This window comes from Populus trichocarpa, chromosome 12 (genome assembly GCF_000002775.5).
Source record: "Populus trichocarpa isolate Nisqually-1 chromosome 12, P.trichocarpa_v4.1, whole genome shotgun sequence".
In the NCBI taxonomy this organism is placed as follows: Eukaryota; Viridiplantae; Streptophyta; class Magnoliopsida; order Malpighiales; family Salicaceae; genus Populus; species Populus trichocarpa.
In genome coordinates this window covers 509888-528808 of record NC_037296.2, presented here as the reverse complement: position 1 = coordinate 528808, position 18921 = coordinate 509888, and the positions used below count along the sequence as shown (strand labels likewise).

Sequence of the window (18921 nt, the reverse complement as noted above, 5' to 3'; positions counted from 1 at the left end):
ATGTTTGCCATGATATGTACAAGACCAGACATTGCACAAGCAGTGGGAGCAGCTAGTCGATACATGGCAAATCCTGGTAGAGAGCATTGGAATACTATTAAGAGGATCTTGAGATACATCAAGGGTACCTCAGATGCTGCATTATGTTATGGAGGATCAGAATTTACTGTCAGAGGTTATGTTGATTCAGATTTTGCTGGCGACCTTGAGAAAAGAAAATCCACGACAGGTTATGTGTTCATAATTGCAGGAGGAGCTGTGAGCTGGGTCTCTAAACTTCAGACTGTTGTAGCTTTATCCACAACAGAAGCTGAGTACATGGCAGCTACACAAGCTTGTAAAGAAGCAATATGGATGAAGAAACTTATGGAGGAGCTCGGACACAAACAAGAGAAGATTCTTTTGTATTGTGATAGTCAGAGTGCTTTGCATATTGCAAGGAATCCAGCATTTCATTCAAGAACAAAACACATAGATGTTCAATATCACTTTGTTCGCGAAGTGGTGGAAGATGGAAGTGTGGATTTTCAGAAGGTTCACACAAAGGAAAACCCAGCAGATGCTTTGACCAAACCAGTCAACACTGACAAGTATATATGGTGCAGATCCTCTTATGGCCTAACAGAAACGTAAGCAGCATGAAGACGGCAAGTATAGAAAGGATAGAAGAATCACAGATGATCAAGTGTGAAGACTTGATTAAATCATCAAAGTCTTCAAGTGGGAGAATGTGAAGCTAGCTGGCTGGCACCAATTGGGCACCACTTGCCCCTTGCCACTTGGCCACTTGGCCACTTGCCTTGCCCCTTATCTCTTGCATGGATGCTTGCCTATAAATAGACAATGCATCCAAGCATTATATGTACACCACAAGAGAGAAACAAGAGAGGAAGAGAATATTGTAATTAATATTACAATATCAAACATACTGATATTGATATTGCTAAATTTAAGATAATATTGTTTCAAGTTTTTTTTATAGAAAAAAGTTAAAATATTATCAACTACCGGACTGAATTTAATATCTATAGGAAATTATTTTTAGTAAATTAGAGTAGGTCATAAAAATTTAGTCTATTGGTAGATGGAATAAACTACACAAGAATTTATATGATGGATTTACTTAATGTAATTTAAATTAAAGAAAAAAAAAACACACATTTCCTCTGCCTCAAAATAAATGAAAACAAAAATACAAACGAATTATTGAATTTTGAAGTGATTTTATTATTCCTATTTTCAAACTTGGAATGTAACAATTCCTCATCTAATTTTTAAATCGGATGCAATAATTTATTATTTATCTCTTAGTTTACAAAATAAAATAAAACATTTATTTCAAAGCGTAGATTTACTAATTAATTCAATTGTTTTGTACTGTGATCACTTTGTTTTTGGGATTGAGAGTGATAAATTATCATCGAATTAATTTTGAAAATTATCATCGAATTTATCTAAAAAGGGAATCACTTAGCGTGAGTATATCTCTTATCAAGATTGATAGTTACGTGCATAAGGGGAACCTTTCGTCATAGCACAATCGTCCTTGGAATCCCTTTTGCACCGAAAAGTCATCAAAAAATTATTCCAAAACAAACACCACAGACACCAACCCACCCTCCAAGAAGCAAACGATTTTGCTGAAAGGAATAGGCAATAAATATCTCCGTTTAAATCACCTTAATTCAGTGGAAAATTATGTGCGCATTATTTGTACATTATGCTATGTGCATTTGATTAACTACTTGACATATATAAAATGAAGAGAGTGTTGACAAGAAATAATTTAGCAATATTACAAATAAAAAAAACTAGAAATAAAAAATAAGTTTAGAAAAGACTTTATGTATATTTCTATTCTTAGTTTTCCATTCATAAATAAGATTCTTGTACATCTATATATAAACCTTCTATACAATAAAAAAAGGGAAGAATTATTTTGATACAGAGAATTACTTCTTATTTTTAACACGGTATCAAAGCAACCGATCCAAATCTAACATTTTTTTTTGAAATCACAGCCCTGAAATATAGCAGAAGCAAACCCATAGAATCACGCCCAGATTACAACCACAAATTCAAGAACTGACCCTCAAATTATTTATGCTATGAATGATGATTAAGTATTGAATATAAATCAAAGAATGTGCGCATTATTTGTACATTAAACTATGAGCATATATCAAAGTGTGGTTTGATTTGATTAACTACTTGACATAAATAAAATGATGAGAGTTCTTTGGCATTTTTTAGAGAAATAAAAAATCTTTCTTATGGGTCAGAAATGTTTATGATATTTGTTTTTCTCTGACACAAGTTTTGTGGATACGAAGTAGAGAACATGTGAAGTTACATCTAGACAGCAAAATCCAACTCCTTGGTTATTGAAACTTAGTATAAAATCTAGATCATGGATTAATTTATATTAATTAAAATAATATTATTTTATTTTTTTTAAATTAAGTTTTACCTGAATTAACTAGATCATATATTAATTCATCAAATCATTTAAATTATATTGGTTCAACTTCCACTTGATTTTTTAAAAAAACCAACATGAAATAATCATTCTCCAATCAACCCGCTTGATGGAGTTTAATAGCTTGTTACTAATAAATTATGCCATTTTACATTTACTTATGTTTTGGGAGTAAGAACTCAATTTTGAAAGGGACGGTGAGTTTCAATATTGCACTTTCTTTTTACCTTTTATTGGAACTCAATATTGAAAGGGACGGTGGGTTTTAGTTTTAATTCTAGGTGGTCTCGATTGGATTACTTTGTTAAAAAAAATTAATAACATGATCAATATCTTCAAATCAACTTTAGTAATGTAAGAAGTTAAACTTGATATGAATTGACATATATGCCACTTGAAGCTGAAGGCCTTTGCATTTAAAATTAGGTTAATGCATATATATGGTGAGTAAGCTATTTATTGTGGTTTCCAACTTCAAAATTGGAGAATCAATTATATTGTGGATTAGTGATAAAATTTAAAACAAGGAGCATTCTTGATTTCTTTCATGTTAAAAGCATTAATTACATGCCCTGCTTTTAAAAAACAAATCATGATTAATTTGCTATACCATACTTGTTTTAACAAAATAAAAATAAAAATAGAGTGAATCATGCATTGCGTGAATAAATATAACTATACATTTCAAACCTCTGTAATTCGTATCAATATATTAAATAAAGAGTGTGGATTATATCTCATTAGTCTATAACTGCATATGTTGTTCGTGCGTTGCTGCGGGTCGAATAATTTTTTTTAATATAAAAAAAGTGATAGGTTAAAAAATTTCCAAGTCTCAAGTCATTGGTTAAATTGATAATTTAAATATTTACAAAAAAAACAACAACAACAAATAAACTGACAAAAAAAAAAACCACACCTAAGCTTATTTGGATTATCAAACAACCCAATGCTAACCTAACTAGAAAAAAAAGGAAAAAAAAGAGTCAAATTTTTTTTAAAAAAAAAACAAAAAACAAAAAATATTGGCTAAAAAAAAAGGGATAAAAAAAATCAAGCAAACCTATGCTAGAATTATCACAATTATCGCAAACAAAAAAATTTCAATTAAAAAAATTAGGACCAAACTTGAAAGATTAAGAAATTATAGGGGGTGAAATTGAAAATCATTTGTAATATAATAGAATATTTATAGATTTAAAAATAGTGGGGGTGAAATATAAAAAAAATATTGAGGGCTAATCCAATAGAATCAAACAAAAATAAAATTAAAATAGAGAATTAAACCAAAAAAATATATAAAAAAAAGTTAAAAAAAGGATAAAAATTAAGACAACATCAATATAGGAAAAGGAAAAAAAAACATAGCAAATCTCTTAAACCTGGTTTAATCTCTAAAAGTCGCATCTCTTGAAATTTTTTACCTAAATTCAATTAAGAAGCATAATTTTCAACCAATTTAATTTCAAATGATGAGATCGGTAGAAAAGTATTAATAAAAAAACTTGCAAAAAAACATAAAGAATGAAGATAAAATTTGATAGAAAAAACCCAAGAATGATGCAATTTAATGAAAAAAATAAAAAAATAATCCCAAATAAAATAAACATCAATTAAAATAATAAGGACCAAATTATAAAGATTAAAAAAATCATAGGGGGTGAAAATGTAAACATCTATAAAAACCAAGTAAACCTGAAGAACATCCTTAACATGGTCAAATCTTAAAAATCTTACAACCTATGAAACCCTAGATTCGGGTTCTATTAATAAGTTTATTACAAGTTAATTTAAAAATATAAATTTAAAAAACTTATCAAAGCAAAAAAAAATAACAAAAAAAGTCTCGAGCGAACTCTACAGCCAACTCGAGTCAACAAATCAAACACATGGTCTAGGATATGAAATTGAGATGACTCTATGAATAGAAAAGCTAAAAAAAACACTAACAACAAATATATATTTTTTTTTTCCAAATTGGGCTAATCCTCCAGAACTATTACCTGGATCATGAGACTTACATGACCTTATCAAAGGCATACTTGAAAAAAAAAAGCAAGATTCTTAATCAAACAAATATTGAAGGATGAAATTGAGAATAAAAACATTAATAAAAAAACATTGCAAAACAAAAAAAAATAGCAATTAAAAAAATCAGAACTAAATTTGACATAAAAAACTAAATGAAATTAAATGTTTAGGTAAAAATCAAATCAAATTAAATGTTTAGGGATGAAATTGAAAAAAAAAACAAATCCATTAAGAAAATGATTTAAAAATAGCAATTAAAAAAATTAAGACCAAATTTGACATAAAAATTAAAGAAAAATAAATACTTAGGGGTGGGATTGGAAAAGAGTAAATCAATCAAGAAAATGATTAAAAACAAAACAAATAGAAATTAAAATAATAAGGACTAAATTTGAAAAAAAAATCAAAAAATCAAATGACCAGGGATAAAATCAAGAATAAAATCTAATTAGAAATAATAAATATAAATAAAACAATTTGAGAAAGAAAGAAAAGGAAAAGAAAGAAGAAAAATAAAAGTAATTTCAAGCCAAATCACGCTGAACCACCATACATGCGCCATCCAAAGAGGAAAAGGATGCCGGGATGAATCAAATGATGCGGTGGAATCACGGTTACAATTGCCTGAGCCAGCCGCACGTGTCGCCAGAAGGTGGTGGAGCGACTAACTCGTACGAGGCACGTGTCAGCTGTTGTTTTATTTTATACGTTTTTTTTTGTGAAAAAATTGAAAATGTCTTTTGGACTAAACAATATTAACAAACAAATCATTGTGAAACTACAACCAAGTCCCTGAAACCAAGGTTAAAAAACTCAAATTGTAAGGGCAATGTATTAATTCAATTGTTCTATAAAATATGAAAATACAAAAATGCCCTTGTGCAGAAAGCATTGAATTATTTTATTCAAGAGTTGCATTAGTAATTTTTCTATGAATTAAAAAACACAATTACCAAAATAACCATGTACAATTCTTAAAAGACATTACATCATGGTAAAAAAACCACCTTACCCTTGAAGCAAAGACAAAAGATAAAATGATCAAGAGACAAAATAATAATTACACTATTATAATAAATAGTAATTTATATCTCGGGACATAATAATGTCGTTAAGGGGATTAATGTTTTGGGTAATTGTATAAATATTCAAATATGCATATCATGCTTGTAAAAAAAATAAAGATAGCGGGGCCAAATGAAATATGTCTCCATATACCTTCTTGTTTTAAAATTACATAAATTCATTCTAGAATTATTCTAGAGATTGATTTCTTTTATAATTTTTTTTTCATCCAACGAAACACACGTTTTAACCCCTTCTAAAAAACTATAATAAAATACTAACCAACATTGCCTTGTTTCCTTGTGTGAATGTTAATAAACAAATGTTAAATGAATGATAAATGGGTCCAATATTTTTTTTTCTTTCTTGAGATCAAGTTGTTCAAAGAAAATAGAAAAGTGTGCGTTGATTCCCAAAACCTCTTGGAAAATCAATTGTAATTTTTATTTTTTTATTATTTATAATCTGATTTCTATGGAATTTTATAGTACCATAAATAATATACATTTAATTGGATTTGGAAAATATATCCTCTTTTATTAAAATTAAATCTGGCCTTATATTATTTCTTTTCATATTATTATTATTGTTATTATTATTTCATCACAGGGCTTTGAAGAAAACTTCATTAAACCTAGAAATAGAAAGAGGACTTAGCTTTAATAAGGCTTCACCCTAAAATCTAGCCTGTCCTTTCCCAGCCCAACCCTAACCACCAATTACAGCCCAAACCCTAACCACCACCACCAGGTCCACCAGCACATCAATTTGCAAAACCCCAACACGCCACCCAAAAAGAGCACCAAGCAAAGGATATTATTGTACTTTAAACACAAATAAAAAACCAGTGCAGCTTTAACTTGTTTGGTATTATTTGCTAGGCTCCGGAAACCTGACCCGAATCATGAAGCATCAAAGAAAGCCCTTGAACATAAGAAGGAAATCGATAAGCGTTTGGGTCATTCCCTTATCCAAACAAACCCTTATGAGGGATGTATGTGTGTCAAAGTTTCTGTTGAAAAGTTTGGATTTCTTTTTTGCATTTTTTTTTGGGAGGTGTAGGAGGATTCTGTGAATCTTGGTTATAATGGAATATAGGGTTTGTTGGTTATTGTTTTCTGGAGGATTTTGTGAATGTTGGTTATATGGTCAGATAATGGAACGAAGAATTTTATGAATTTGGATTATAAGGTTAGTTAATGGCCTATAGGCTTTGTTTTTGTTATGTGCTATTGGTTTTATTATATGCTTGAAATGTCATTTATCTACAAAATTTTGGGTTTTGTGTGTTATAGTGGGGTTGGGGTTGATATTGCAATGAGGGATGTGGGTGGCTTATTGTATGGAATATGGATTGGGGGGATTTGGGTGTTTTAGTGTAGACAGGTAATTTAAAAGTTTTTGGAACGTGGGGGAGTGACTTCTTGTGCTGAATAGGGAGTGTTTAAGTTTCTAGTTCTGTTGGGATGAATGAAGTTGTTTTGTGTTGGTGGAAACTAAGTTCATTTCTGATTGAGTTGTATATTAAGCTTTTGTACTGGAGCGCTAGAGTTTATGCCTCTGGGTTGATGTTATAGCATGCTTGAATTGTCATTTATTTGCAAAAAGTTTGAATTTTGTGTGATAATGGGATGAGGACTATGAGGTTAATACTGCAATGAGGGATGTGTGTGGTTTGGTGGGTTATTATAGGGAACAGTGATTGGGGAATCCGTGTGTTTTGGTGAAGATAGGTGCTTCAATCAGTTTTTGGGATGTTGAGGAGTGATTGCTCATGCCGAATGGGATATGATTAAATTTCAAGTTTTGTTGGATGGATGGAATTGTTTTGGGATGGTGGAAACTGGAGGCCAAGTTCATTTTTTATATATTGGAACTTTTGTACTGTTGTGTTGACCTCTGGGTTGGTGTTATAGTATTGTTGTCATTGTTTTTACAACCATAGACAATTATAATATTTTCTGGTGTCTTCAAACATGCCATTTGTTTTCTAGGCTGTCCATACTTTGTTGGCTGCTACCATGCAATAAATATCAGAGTTTCTAATGTCAACTAAATACATGAAAATATCCATCATACGGAGTAGATTTGAGTCTCTGCTATATCATAAACTAATGGCACATGATTAGTTACAGTTATGCGAGTCCACCTTTTTTGTTTGAAAATGAGACTATGTGAATGCTGATGGCTGCTATGTTCGGTAATAGACTTTTGCGTGACTGACTGGGACAGGTTCATAATTGGAAGAAATTAAATTTGAAGACTAGGCCTTGAACCAATATGATGGCTATATATATATATTAGTTCTTTCTATACCCGATGAAATTTGGATTTGAAAACCAACTTTTCAATTATGAAACCTTCTGATTGCGATTACTTTGTGGAAGATTTAAACTGCTTTGTAACAATCAAGCCTATCTTCTAAACACTATCCAATGTGGCCATGTTCTCATGTTGAAAATGTAATTGATTGGAATAGAGGCTTTAGAATTTATGGTCGGTTTAATGGTTTATCAATATGCTGCAATTGTGTATTTTTATTTTTGAGTCAATTGGAGGATTGGAATCTATCAAGCAAGCTTTGTATGAATTGGTGATTCTTCCTCTACGAAAACCTGAGCTCTTCTCACATGGGAAACTTCTTGGTCCATAAAAGGGGGTTTTGTTATATGGACCTCTAGGCACCGGGAAGACCATGCTTGCAAAAGCTATTGTCAGAGAGTCTGGAGTTATTTTTATAAATACGAGGATCTCCAATCTGATGAGCAAGTGGTTCGATGATGCACAAAAGCTCGGTGAGTATAGATTGAACAATGATGATTTAAAATTATTGCTTTGTTATTCTAAAACTTGCTGTCACCCACTGATTATGTTGAGTGAATTTAGTTTCACTCTAATAATGGAAGCAAGGAAGTACTTTGTGAACATTCTTAACTAAGATTGAACATTCCTAACTTGTCCTTATTGAAGATCTGTATTAGCAGCAAGATTTTTTTGGATGCTCTATTAACTTTAAAAAATTGGGCACTGTAGCTTGTTTATCTAATGGATCTTACTCTGATGAATGAGATTGCGAAATGATCAAAATATTGGTATTTTTGTTGCTGTGTGGTATTTCTATATATCTTGCATCAGGGATATAACCAAAGTAACTGAATGGCATACATTCTTGCAATTGTGAAAGTGATCATTACTGTATTTTGCAACTACATCTTTGTGTTGAAACCATCCCTCATTACATTCTTTTCTGCATCTAAATCCATGCAAGTCTTGTTGGTTCTGTGCTGATTAGAAATAGACTTCGATGTAATTAACTAAATTTGAGTAGTTGCTTTTTCGCTCCTATCGAAGCTTTCATAATCTGATTACTGTTGATTCTCTTCTATGTTGTTGCAGTGCTGTTGTTTTTAGCCTGGCTTATAAACTCCAGCCTGCTTTTATATTAATTGACGAGGTTGACAGTTTTCTGGGGCAGCGTCGTACTACAGACCATGAGGCATTAACCAATATGAAGACTAAGTTCATGGCATTATGGAATGGGTTTACTATAGATCGTTTGTTCTTACTCTTGAAACAAGTCCTATATTTGTGCAGTCTTTTTATACAGTGACTTGCTAGAATGTGTTTTATGTAAGATTTGTGAAAGTGATTTCTTCATGGGCCTGGCCTGGGCGGACTCAGTGATAATATTCTTACAGAGAATGCACAAGAGATGGTACTTGCTGGAACCAGCCGACCTTGAGAACTCGATGAAGCAATCCTTCAGCATCTTCCTCAGCCTTTGAAATTGGGATACCTAATCAAAGAGAGAGGGCTGAGATCCTGAAGGTCGTTTTGAAAAGGGGAGAAAATCGAAAGCAAAATTGACTTTGACTACATAGCAAGTTTGTGTGAGAGCTATACTAGTTCAGATTTTCTTGAACCTTGCAAGAAAGTAGCTTATTTTCCTATTAGGGACTTATTGGATAAGGAGAACAAGGGAAACAAAATCTAGAGTAAGTATATATTTATCATCGTGTTGTTCCATGCTTCCATCAGTTATTTTATAACATATTGAACAATATAATTCTCACCTATGATTTGTTATAATCGCAGCTAATTCTTCAAGGCATTTTTATTGATTTGTAATATTTGCATAGAAATCCCATGCATGCCTGAAGGTGTCATGGAAAAGTTTTGGTAATTGTTGCCTGTTGTGCTCTATCCAAAACCAATGACTTCCATTGCAATGGATAGAAGACAGTATGGTTCCTCATGAGAAGTAGAAGAAAGTAAACAAAGTGTTGTTATGAACTACAAGGGATAGCTATTGGTGTTAAAAAATATTAACTGGAGGATTTTTTTAACCCTTTATTGAGTTTCTTCATTGGGATTCTTTCTCAGGCACCAAGGCCATTGTCCCAGTCAGACTTGCAGAGAGTTCTTGGCACATCAACTAAGACCAGGGTTGCTGCAAATGAGTACAGTAGTTCAAGCTCACATTCACCTAGGTGGCCAGGTAGTCAGATGACTACCAGGTTCAAGCCATAACTAATAAGCTCTCTACACTCATAGTATCTCAAATTTTGAATCTTCAGTCGGATAATCAGGACCCTTGAAATATTCATTTGTTTTTTCTTAATATCAGGCCAAGACAAATTGTATTTTAAATTATTTTAATGTTTTTCCTATTCTGAAATGCTCTAAGTAGAATATGTTGTTTTTAGGCAACTCAGAATTGCAGATTTGCTGTAGCATAGAGCTCTTAACGTGGTATTAATATCTATCTTGCTTTTCTTTTGCTTTAGATATAAACTTGCCAATCACCGATGTTGACTGATTTTGTTGATGATTTTGTCTGTGTCAGAGTTGTGGAACATTGTTTGTCCATGTTGATATGGGTTTCTTACACTTTTTAATAGTCATTTATGACTTACAAGTTATAGAATTACTCTATTTTGCTTGCAAATATTGCTGCTGTTGTGAGAACAGAATTGTTTTAATTCTTATAAATCTATTAATAAAATTTAAAATACTCCAAGAAAGGGAGATTGATTTAAGTGATCAAGAATAAGGAAATGAACACATAAAAAAAGAACCTAAAACATAATGATTTTATAGTTTACACAAACTATTGCTTGCATACATGGAATCTTTTTCATAGAAGTAACACCAATTAACCTTGATGAAAAAAATAAAATAAAGTAAAGTAAAGGGAATCCAATACTATGAATCTGCCACCCTAGTGTTGTTTCCGTGTCAAATCAACATGATATCTTGTTTGTACTGCAAAATTAGAAAGGTAACACTGATCAAATAAATTGTAGAGAAAAGATAGCTTAACAAAAACTGTGAATATAAAATTTGAAAACTCAAATGCTTGCAAAACTTACTTGAAAATATCAATTGCATTATTTAGTTTCTTCGAGCACCACGTCTGCCAACTTTCTTCTTTGTTTTCTTTCTCTTGAGATTCCATATATCTTCAACCATCCTAAAAAACCATGAAGGTTTTTTTGTTCTGAACACAACGTATCCTGTTGCAACTCCAAACACAAACCCACATCCATACCCTATTGTCACAGCTTTCCATCCAAATCCATCTCCAAACAATGTTGAATCATCTCCTTCATCAAAGCTTGATGGCGGCAATGATGGTGCCTCATCACCGTAACATTGTTTTAGTACTTGAAATCCACATAAACCCCAGTTTCCTTCAAATGAGCTTGCATTAAAGGTGTTGAACTGCTTTCCACTTGGTATGCGGCCCTCGAGTCGGTTATGTGAAAGGTTTAGGATTGCAAGAAATGTTAGACCCCCCAGCTGCGTTGGAATCCTTCCTGTAAGCAGATTTGAAGATAGATCTAATGATTCCAAATTGTTCAAATTTTCTAATGATGATTGGATATGACCTGTAAGGAAATTATAAGAAAGGTTGAGCTGATGGAGTGCTTTAAGCTTTCCGATCGCTTTTGGAATCTCTCCGGTGAAATTGTTATTTGACAAATCAAGTACTTTGATAGTACTTCGGATCTTCGTAAACTCAATTTCTACACCTTTCCATGTCATTTCTATGGAATAGTCATAGCCAGTGTAATTTGTTGTCCCCATGTAAACCATGTTTTGATCCGAGGCCATCATTGCTTCAAGACTATTGAAATACCCAGTTGGCAATGGCCCACTAAAATTGTTGTCAGAGATGTCAAGAATCCGTAATATAGAGAAGGAATTATATGCAATCGGACCCTTCACAAAACCTTGGAGTTTATTGGATTTTAGGACAAGAACTTGCAGCTCTGGAAGCGTTTCTAGAAAGTAGGGAAATGTATCCTCAATCTTATTGTTGCCAAGATCAATAACTTCCAACATTGTGCAGTTGATGATAGACAGTGGTATTTTCCCTTCTAATTCATTTCCATTGAGGTTGAGATATTCCAAGCTATTATCCTTTGAAAATATTGAAGGGATAATGCCTTGAAGTTTGTTCATGCCAAGATGCAATACTGAGAGCATGTTGCTGAAGTTCCCCAAACATAGTGGCGTAGAACCACTCAAGCTATTGTTGGACAAGTCCAGGACTAGAAGGCATCTCAGCTTGCAAATAGAAGAAGAAATCTCACCTGTTAATTTACTATTGGACGCAAGAATAAGGGCTGTCAAGTTCTCTTGATTGGAAATCGAACTTGGGATCGGACCATGCAAGTGGTTATTGCTCAAATCAAGGAATCTCAAAGAATTGTGTTGGAATTCACTTATATTGCCTATGAGATTATTGTTATGAAGGTCAAGATTTTGTAAAGAAGGAAGAGCGAAAAAAGAGGATGGTATTGTTCCATTGAACAAGTTATTGGATAAATATAGAGATTGTAGATTTGAAAGGGTATTTAATTGAGAATGAATAGAGCCTACTAGTTGATTATTGGATAAATCTAAATCTGAAAGATTGACTAGGCTACCTAAAGAATCTGGAACTTGACCCATAAATTTATTGGAACCGAGAAACAAGGAACGAAGGTGAACAAGGTTTCCAAGTGATGATGGGATCTGACCGCTCAAATTGTTACGTGAGAGGTCTAAAAAGGTGAGCTGTGTGACAATACTAAGTGATGATATGATCTGACCACTCAAATTGACTAGGCTACCCAAAGAATCTGGAACTTGACCCATAAATTTATTGGAAGAGAGACACAAGTAACGAAGTTGTACAAGGTTTCCAAGTGATGATGGGATCTGACCGCTCAAATTGTTATTTGAGAGGTCTAAAAAGGTGAGCTGTGTGAGATTACCAAGTGATGATGGGATCTGACCGATCAAATTGTTACCTGAGAGGTCTAAATAGGTGAGCTGTGTGAGATTACCGAGTGATGATGTGATTTGACTGTTCAAATTGTTACCTAAGATGACTAAATAGGTGAGCTGTGTGAGATTACCGAGTGATGATATGATTTGACCGTTCAAATTGTTACCTGAAAGGTCTAAATAGGTGAGCTGTATGAGATTACTAAGTGAATGGATTCCTTGCAATCTACAGTAAATGAGTTTCAGTGATGACAGAGAAGAGGACAGATTCCTCAAGGAATCGGGAACAAGTAGTGACATGTCTACCCAACTCAAGTCGAGTTCTCTAAGCTTGGTTAGGTTTCGAACAAGCTTGTCAAAAGAAATTGGTTCTAGACTCAGATAGACATTGTCAGAGAGATCAAGTGAAACCAACTCAGTGAGTTGATCAAAATCATGTGGAATTGGACCAGTAAGATTGTTCCCTCCAAGACCCAAGTACTGCAGGTGCTTAAATTTCCCCATTGAGGATATGAGTTTTCCTTGCAATCCACAGGCAGTGAGTTTGAGTGATGACAGAGAAGAAGACAGATTCATCAAGGAATCGGGAACAAGTAGTGACATGTCTACTGAACTCAAATCGAGTTCTCTAAGCTTGGTTAGGTTTCGAACAAGCTTGTCAAAAGAAATTGGTTCTAGACTTAGACCGTAGTTCAAAGAGAGATCAAGAGAAACCAATTTGGAGAGGTGAGAGACTTCTGATGGAACTTGGCCTGCAAGAACTGAACCACTGAGGTTAAGATGTGTTAGACTGGAGAACTGGCCAAATCGAGAAGAAATATGAGAGGAGTTGAAATCATTGAAAGAGAGGTCGAGGTTCTGAAGATGATGGAGAGAGAAGAGAGAATTATTGGGAAGGAGGGTGCCGTAAAGCATGCTGCAAGAGAGGTCCAATCCAGTGACATGCCCGGTTTTCAGGTCACAAGTGACCCCATCCCACAAGCAGCAGCCTGTACCCTCTTTCCATGACTCTGTTTTTGGAAAGGGATATTGACAATAGTCCTCCGACGAAGCAGATCTACTGATGGAGAAAGATTGTTTGAATTGAAGGAGAGAAAGAGATTGGTAATTTGAGGAGAGTGGAGATGAAATTGTTGAATGGAAATGGAAGAGAAACAGAATGAAAGACAGAGATTGAGAGAGGGACAGCGGTAAAAACCCCATGTTTGGCTGGCGTTACAGGATTCAAAGTATATTTGGGAGAGATGAGGAATGAAGAAAGACATTATGAGTAGTATTTATAGACAAACTAATCTTGGATTGTATACAGACATAGGAAGTGTAAAACATGTAAAGACGAAATCAAATCTCAAGTACAAGAGTGAGTGAGTGTTGGAAACGCGGCAATATGAGCACGTTTGGAAACGCGGCTGCAGCTGCACCTGTGTTTCTAAAAAAATTAAATTTATTTTTTTACTAAAATTTAATATGATTTGTATGTTTTAGATCGTTTTAATATGCTGATATCAAAAATGATTTTTAAAAAATAAAAAAACATCATTTGCATGCATTTTGACACGAAAAGTTATTTAAAAAGCACCCGTAACCACACTGCCAAATATACTCCATTGACTTAATTAATTAATGGAAACGCGGCAAAGTATATCAAACAAGTTTCCTTGTTGACTTCAAATTGTGCAGACTTCAAATTGTGCAAACTGAATTGTTGTTTCTTGGCAAAGTAATAATTAAAAATAATAATTACGCAAAGCAATGACTTTGCACTTATATATCGTTTCTCCTGACCCAAAAGTATAACAATTTAAAAATCGTGACAGCTTAATTTGAATGTTCAGAGATGTTTTTCCAAATTGAACAAAATCTGTTTCCTGAAATTAATTTAATTTAATTAAAAAACAAAATTTATTTTTAAAAAGTTTGATTCAAGATGAAATAAAAAAGTCCGAGTTAATCTTTGTTACTTTCAAAATTATAGAAAAAACTCATATAGAACAAATACAAAAAAAAAAAAAAACAAAATATCAGTGGATAAAATTAAAAAAAATAAACTTAAAAAAATCAATATTGATTTCCTAAACAGATTAAATAGCGTTTTAGAGGTTGCTATTTTTTTTCAAATTAATTAATCATTTTAGTATTAAAAATAACAAAATAGTTATTTGAAGATTTTAAATTATAAAAGTTACCACAATACCAAATAAATATTTTATTGACTGGCAAGAATAAGAAAATGAACATGATAGTATTGATTTCCTAAAAAGATTAAATAATTTTTTAGGGGTTGCTGACTGTTTTTAAAATTAATCAATCCTTTTACTATTCAAAATAATTAAAGAGTTATTTGACAAATTTCGACCATGCTTAATTTAGTAATATATTGTTTTTAAAAAATAATTTTCTTGATTTTTCATATAAACAAAACTCATTGTAGGGGGGGTGTTTAGATTTTACACTCTAGAGTTTAGATTCATCTTATTAAGAGATATTTGAGTCGCATTATATTTGATTTAAATACCTTATTTAAAAATACATCTTAACAAAGATAATGAGGAGCAATAAAGTTTTAAAAACAAATAACTCATCATTGACAATAAAATTAATATCATTTTTATTTTAATTTAAATATAATTAATTTTATTATTAGTATGCATACTAGATTTTTTGATTTATATCCATTATAAATTTAAAAATATGCTTATGATCTTTTGTGTTGAAAGAGAACTACTAATGCAAAATTACGATTGTTTGAATTGAAGGAGAGAAAGACTTTGCATGCTGAGCACACAAAAATTCTTTCCATTACTTCAATTGATATACTTTGATTTTTCCCCTTTCTATTTTAAATAAAAAATAATTTAAATTATGGGATTATGTATACATAATTGAAATAAAAAGTTGATAAACAAAGTCATCTTCACCTTCTTATGTCCAATCCATTTCACAGTTGGACAGCAAGATTAAGCAACCAATAATTTCATTCAGCGAAAATTTCCACACGAGGAGAGGTCCCTTAATTCACTACCACAAGTCCTAATAAATAAGGTAGATAATTATGAATTCTGCATTTTACATGAAATATTTATAGCAAGATACAAAAAATTAAAAATTAAAAATCGTGACAGCTTAATTTGAATGTTCAGAGATGTTTTTCCCAGTTGTATTTAGCAATGAAATTTATGCGAAGATTGCTTTGCCCACTAAAATATAATTTGTACAAGTAAAAATTAAACTAGAACAATGACGGCGCTAGAAAAGAAGAAGGCTTGTCGTTCCCGGGACCATATGACCGTAAAGGGGGTGTACACGTACCACCAATATGTGATTTCATGTCCATGAACATTTGACGGAGTTGTTCATAATCCGCCGAGAGTCACTTATATTTTTTGGTGAGATGAGCCGTGTGTTGTTACAAAGACACGAACTCCTAAGACTGGGTGTTCGATATCGATTGTGAGCTCCTAACGATTGAGACACCATGAGCCACCTGCAAGTTCTCGGCTGTAGTGTTGGAGAGTCCGTACACCAGATTTTTATTGGGTCCACCAAATGATCCTGCCTCCATCCACAAATCCGGATCGAAACTCGGGTGGGTCGAAAGATCGTCCCCGTATCTCTTCCTCAATCAGCTGTTATATGTCTCCTAAAAATTAAAAAAGAAATCATCAAATTCAATTCAAGAAAATAATTACTTATGAAATAAAATGGTTGAACGAACATACCACAAAATATTAAGCGCGGTTATCGACGAATTGTTGCACCCTCTTTTGGCAGTCTTCACTCCGCATGTCCTCTCGACAAAAAACTCCATTGGGCTTGGCTCACGTCCAAGAGACATAGCCTGTAAAAAAATTAATTAATCCTAGATGTCATTTAAAATTAATCTTACCATCCACTTCACATGTGTAACAAATAGAACGGAGCTGCCAGTGTGCGTGGTATCCAAAGTATTTTTAAATTTTTTGCTCCACAAATAAACCCGTGCGGCAACTTAGTCCCCACTAGACTCAACCTATCTTCATCAATTCCACTTGTGTTTGCCTAGTAACCAAGTGTTTCCCTCACCCAAGAGTTTTCCCCACTTTCCCAAGTTAGAAGACAAACATGATACACAAGTAGAATAAGTTAATCAAAGTGCACAACAAGCTTTACGGGAACTCTTTCCCAAATTTTATTAATCTCATAAACAAAGGAATACACTATACATAAATCCGTATGTGTGCTATACATAAATATCGCATGCTACACCAAGCTTGCATCCCCCATGTCATGCCCCCACAACCAAGAATTGCAACAACTATTTATAGACAAGCATTTACAAGGCCCAACTTCCATTCCTACATTTAAGGAAGTATTGGGACACTATCTCACCCTTGTTCACCCATGAACATAATGACCCTATTATCTAACAAGTAGTGGGTAGTTTTCCCCCATGATCCCCATGATCTCCCAAGATTTTAGTGGGTTGAGAGCATTTTCCAGCACATCCCCCATGCTTTTAGACAACTTCCCCCACTAACAATCATGGTGTAACCGCCCATAACCACTTGTTTAACTGCTCATCCTTGCTGTCCATGTTGCTGCCACGTCTCTTGCATGCCTTAGATAGTCCTTCGTCTAAGTTTCAGATCGTTCCAAGTCATGCCCATGACTTGCATAAGCTGTTGCACGTTGCCGAATTCGCATCTGCGTACAAGCTGCCAATGTTTGCGCTACCAATGTCCGTGACAACCCTTGTTTTCTTCAGCCTACACCCCTGATGAATTTTTTTGCATCACTCGATAAGTACATTACCGTAATGTTCACTTGTTCAGCCAACCCGACCTTGGCAACACTGAAATAGTGTTCCATATCCCACAAGAAATTCTCTAATTCCTTGGAACTTCTAGCATCGCCAAATGCTTTTAGTTTTGGAACTTTAGGCTTAGAAGAGCCTACACCCCCTGATGCAGTCGCGACTGCTTGTTTAAAGACAACCAATTCTCCGTCGACAACCTGCAACTTTTTGCTTATCTCTACCGTAAGTTCTACATACTGTCCAGCAGCCTTGTCAGCGATTTCCATAGCCAAGTCAAGTCGATCCTGAATTGAACGATCCTCATCATTAAGAATATCCCCCATCCAGCCCTCTAGATGAAGCAACCTTTCCCGAATAGTCTCCATACCAGCTAGCATAAGACTTCAAGCCAACAATTTCACAAACTAATCCAACGATGGCTTGTCACATGAAACTATCCGTTGTTTTGTTAGTAAGATTTGTCCTTTGATCTTTGCCTACAAAACGATCTTGTTGTCCTACCGAGAATGCAACCACGCGCTGATACCACTTTATGTTAGTTAATGACAAATTAGATTTTAATATATAATTTCTTTTTTAAAAAATATCGTATCGTTTTTTATGTTACCTAGTTGCCGCGTAATTCTCTCACACCCTCTTCACAACATTGTCACTCGCGTTATCCCACTCAAATTTGTACTGTGTATAAATAATTTATTAAAAATAAATCAATAATTACAATATAACATAAAAATAGTTAAAATTTATTAAAAACACTATCCTCAAATCTTCTAAACCATTAATCGATATAAGGTTTCCAACTAGGATTTCTGGAAACCTGACTCCATTGAAACAATAGAATCTCCATCGATGATTAAAACACTGATGTTATTACTCAGGCGACCTCAATGTTTGTGAACTTGAAAATCAATAAAATTAAAACAAAATTAATTAGTTGTTCACAAATTACATTAAAAGAAGAAAAAAAAAACTCAAATCAATACAAACTTCGTAGCAAACTTACATTGAAAGGTCGTCCTTCCAATGTGCCTCATACTTGTGGGTGAATTGACCCGGTGTGAAGGCACACCGCCTCTACGTTGTGGAACCGTGCTGAAAGAGGTAGTGTCATGAGTCGCAGCAGGTGCCTTTTATTGGTCGCCATCTAATGACATGTCATCATCGCTGCTAAAAGAACTAGCTGCAACCATGTGCTCACGACTTACTGTTGATTTTGTTCTACGCATCTACATAAATTTGATGAATAATTACATAATAAAATATGAATTTTTTT

At 33.4% G+C, this 18921-nt stretch overlaps 1 protein-coding gene and 1 long non-coding RNA gene across 2 annotated transcripts; one reads left to right on the top strand and one right to left on the bottom strand.

Moving 5' to 3' along the window:
* The first annotated feature begins 6397 nt into the window (after positions 1–6397).
* Positions 6398–10340, top strand: LOC112323631 (uncharacterized). The gene is made up of 4 exons (XR_008056965.1): positions 6398–6569; positions 6700–8370; positions 8972–9570; positions 9959–10340. It is a non-coding gene; the product is annotated as an uncharacterized LOC112323631 (long non-coding RNA).
* Positions 10341–10633: 293 nt separating this feature from the next.
* Positions 10634–14087, bottom strand: LOC18103212 (receptor-like protein 9DC3). Its single transcript, XM_024582575.2, has 2 exons — positions 10948–14087; positions 10634–10840 (listed from the first exon to the last, which is right to left on the bottom strand). The coding sequence occupies exon 1, from the start codon at positions 14054–14056 to the stop codon at positions 10970–10972; it is 3087 nt and encodes a 1028-aa protein (XP_024438343.2). The 5' UTR covers positions 14057–14087; the 3' UTR covers positions 10634–10840; positions 10948–10969.
* Between the last annotated feature and the right edge of the window lie 4834 nt (positions 14088–18921).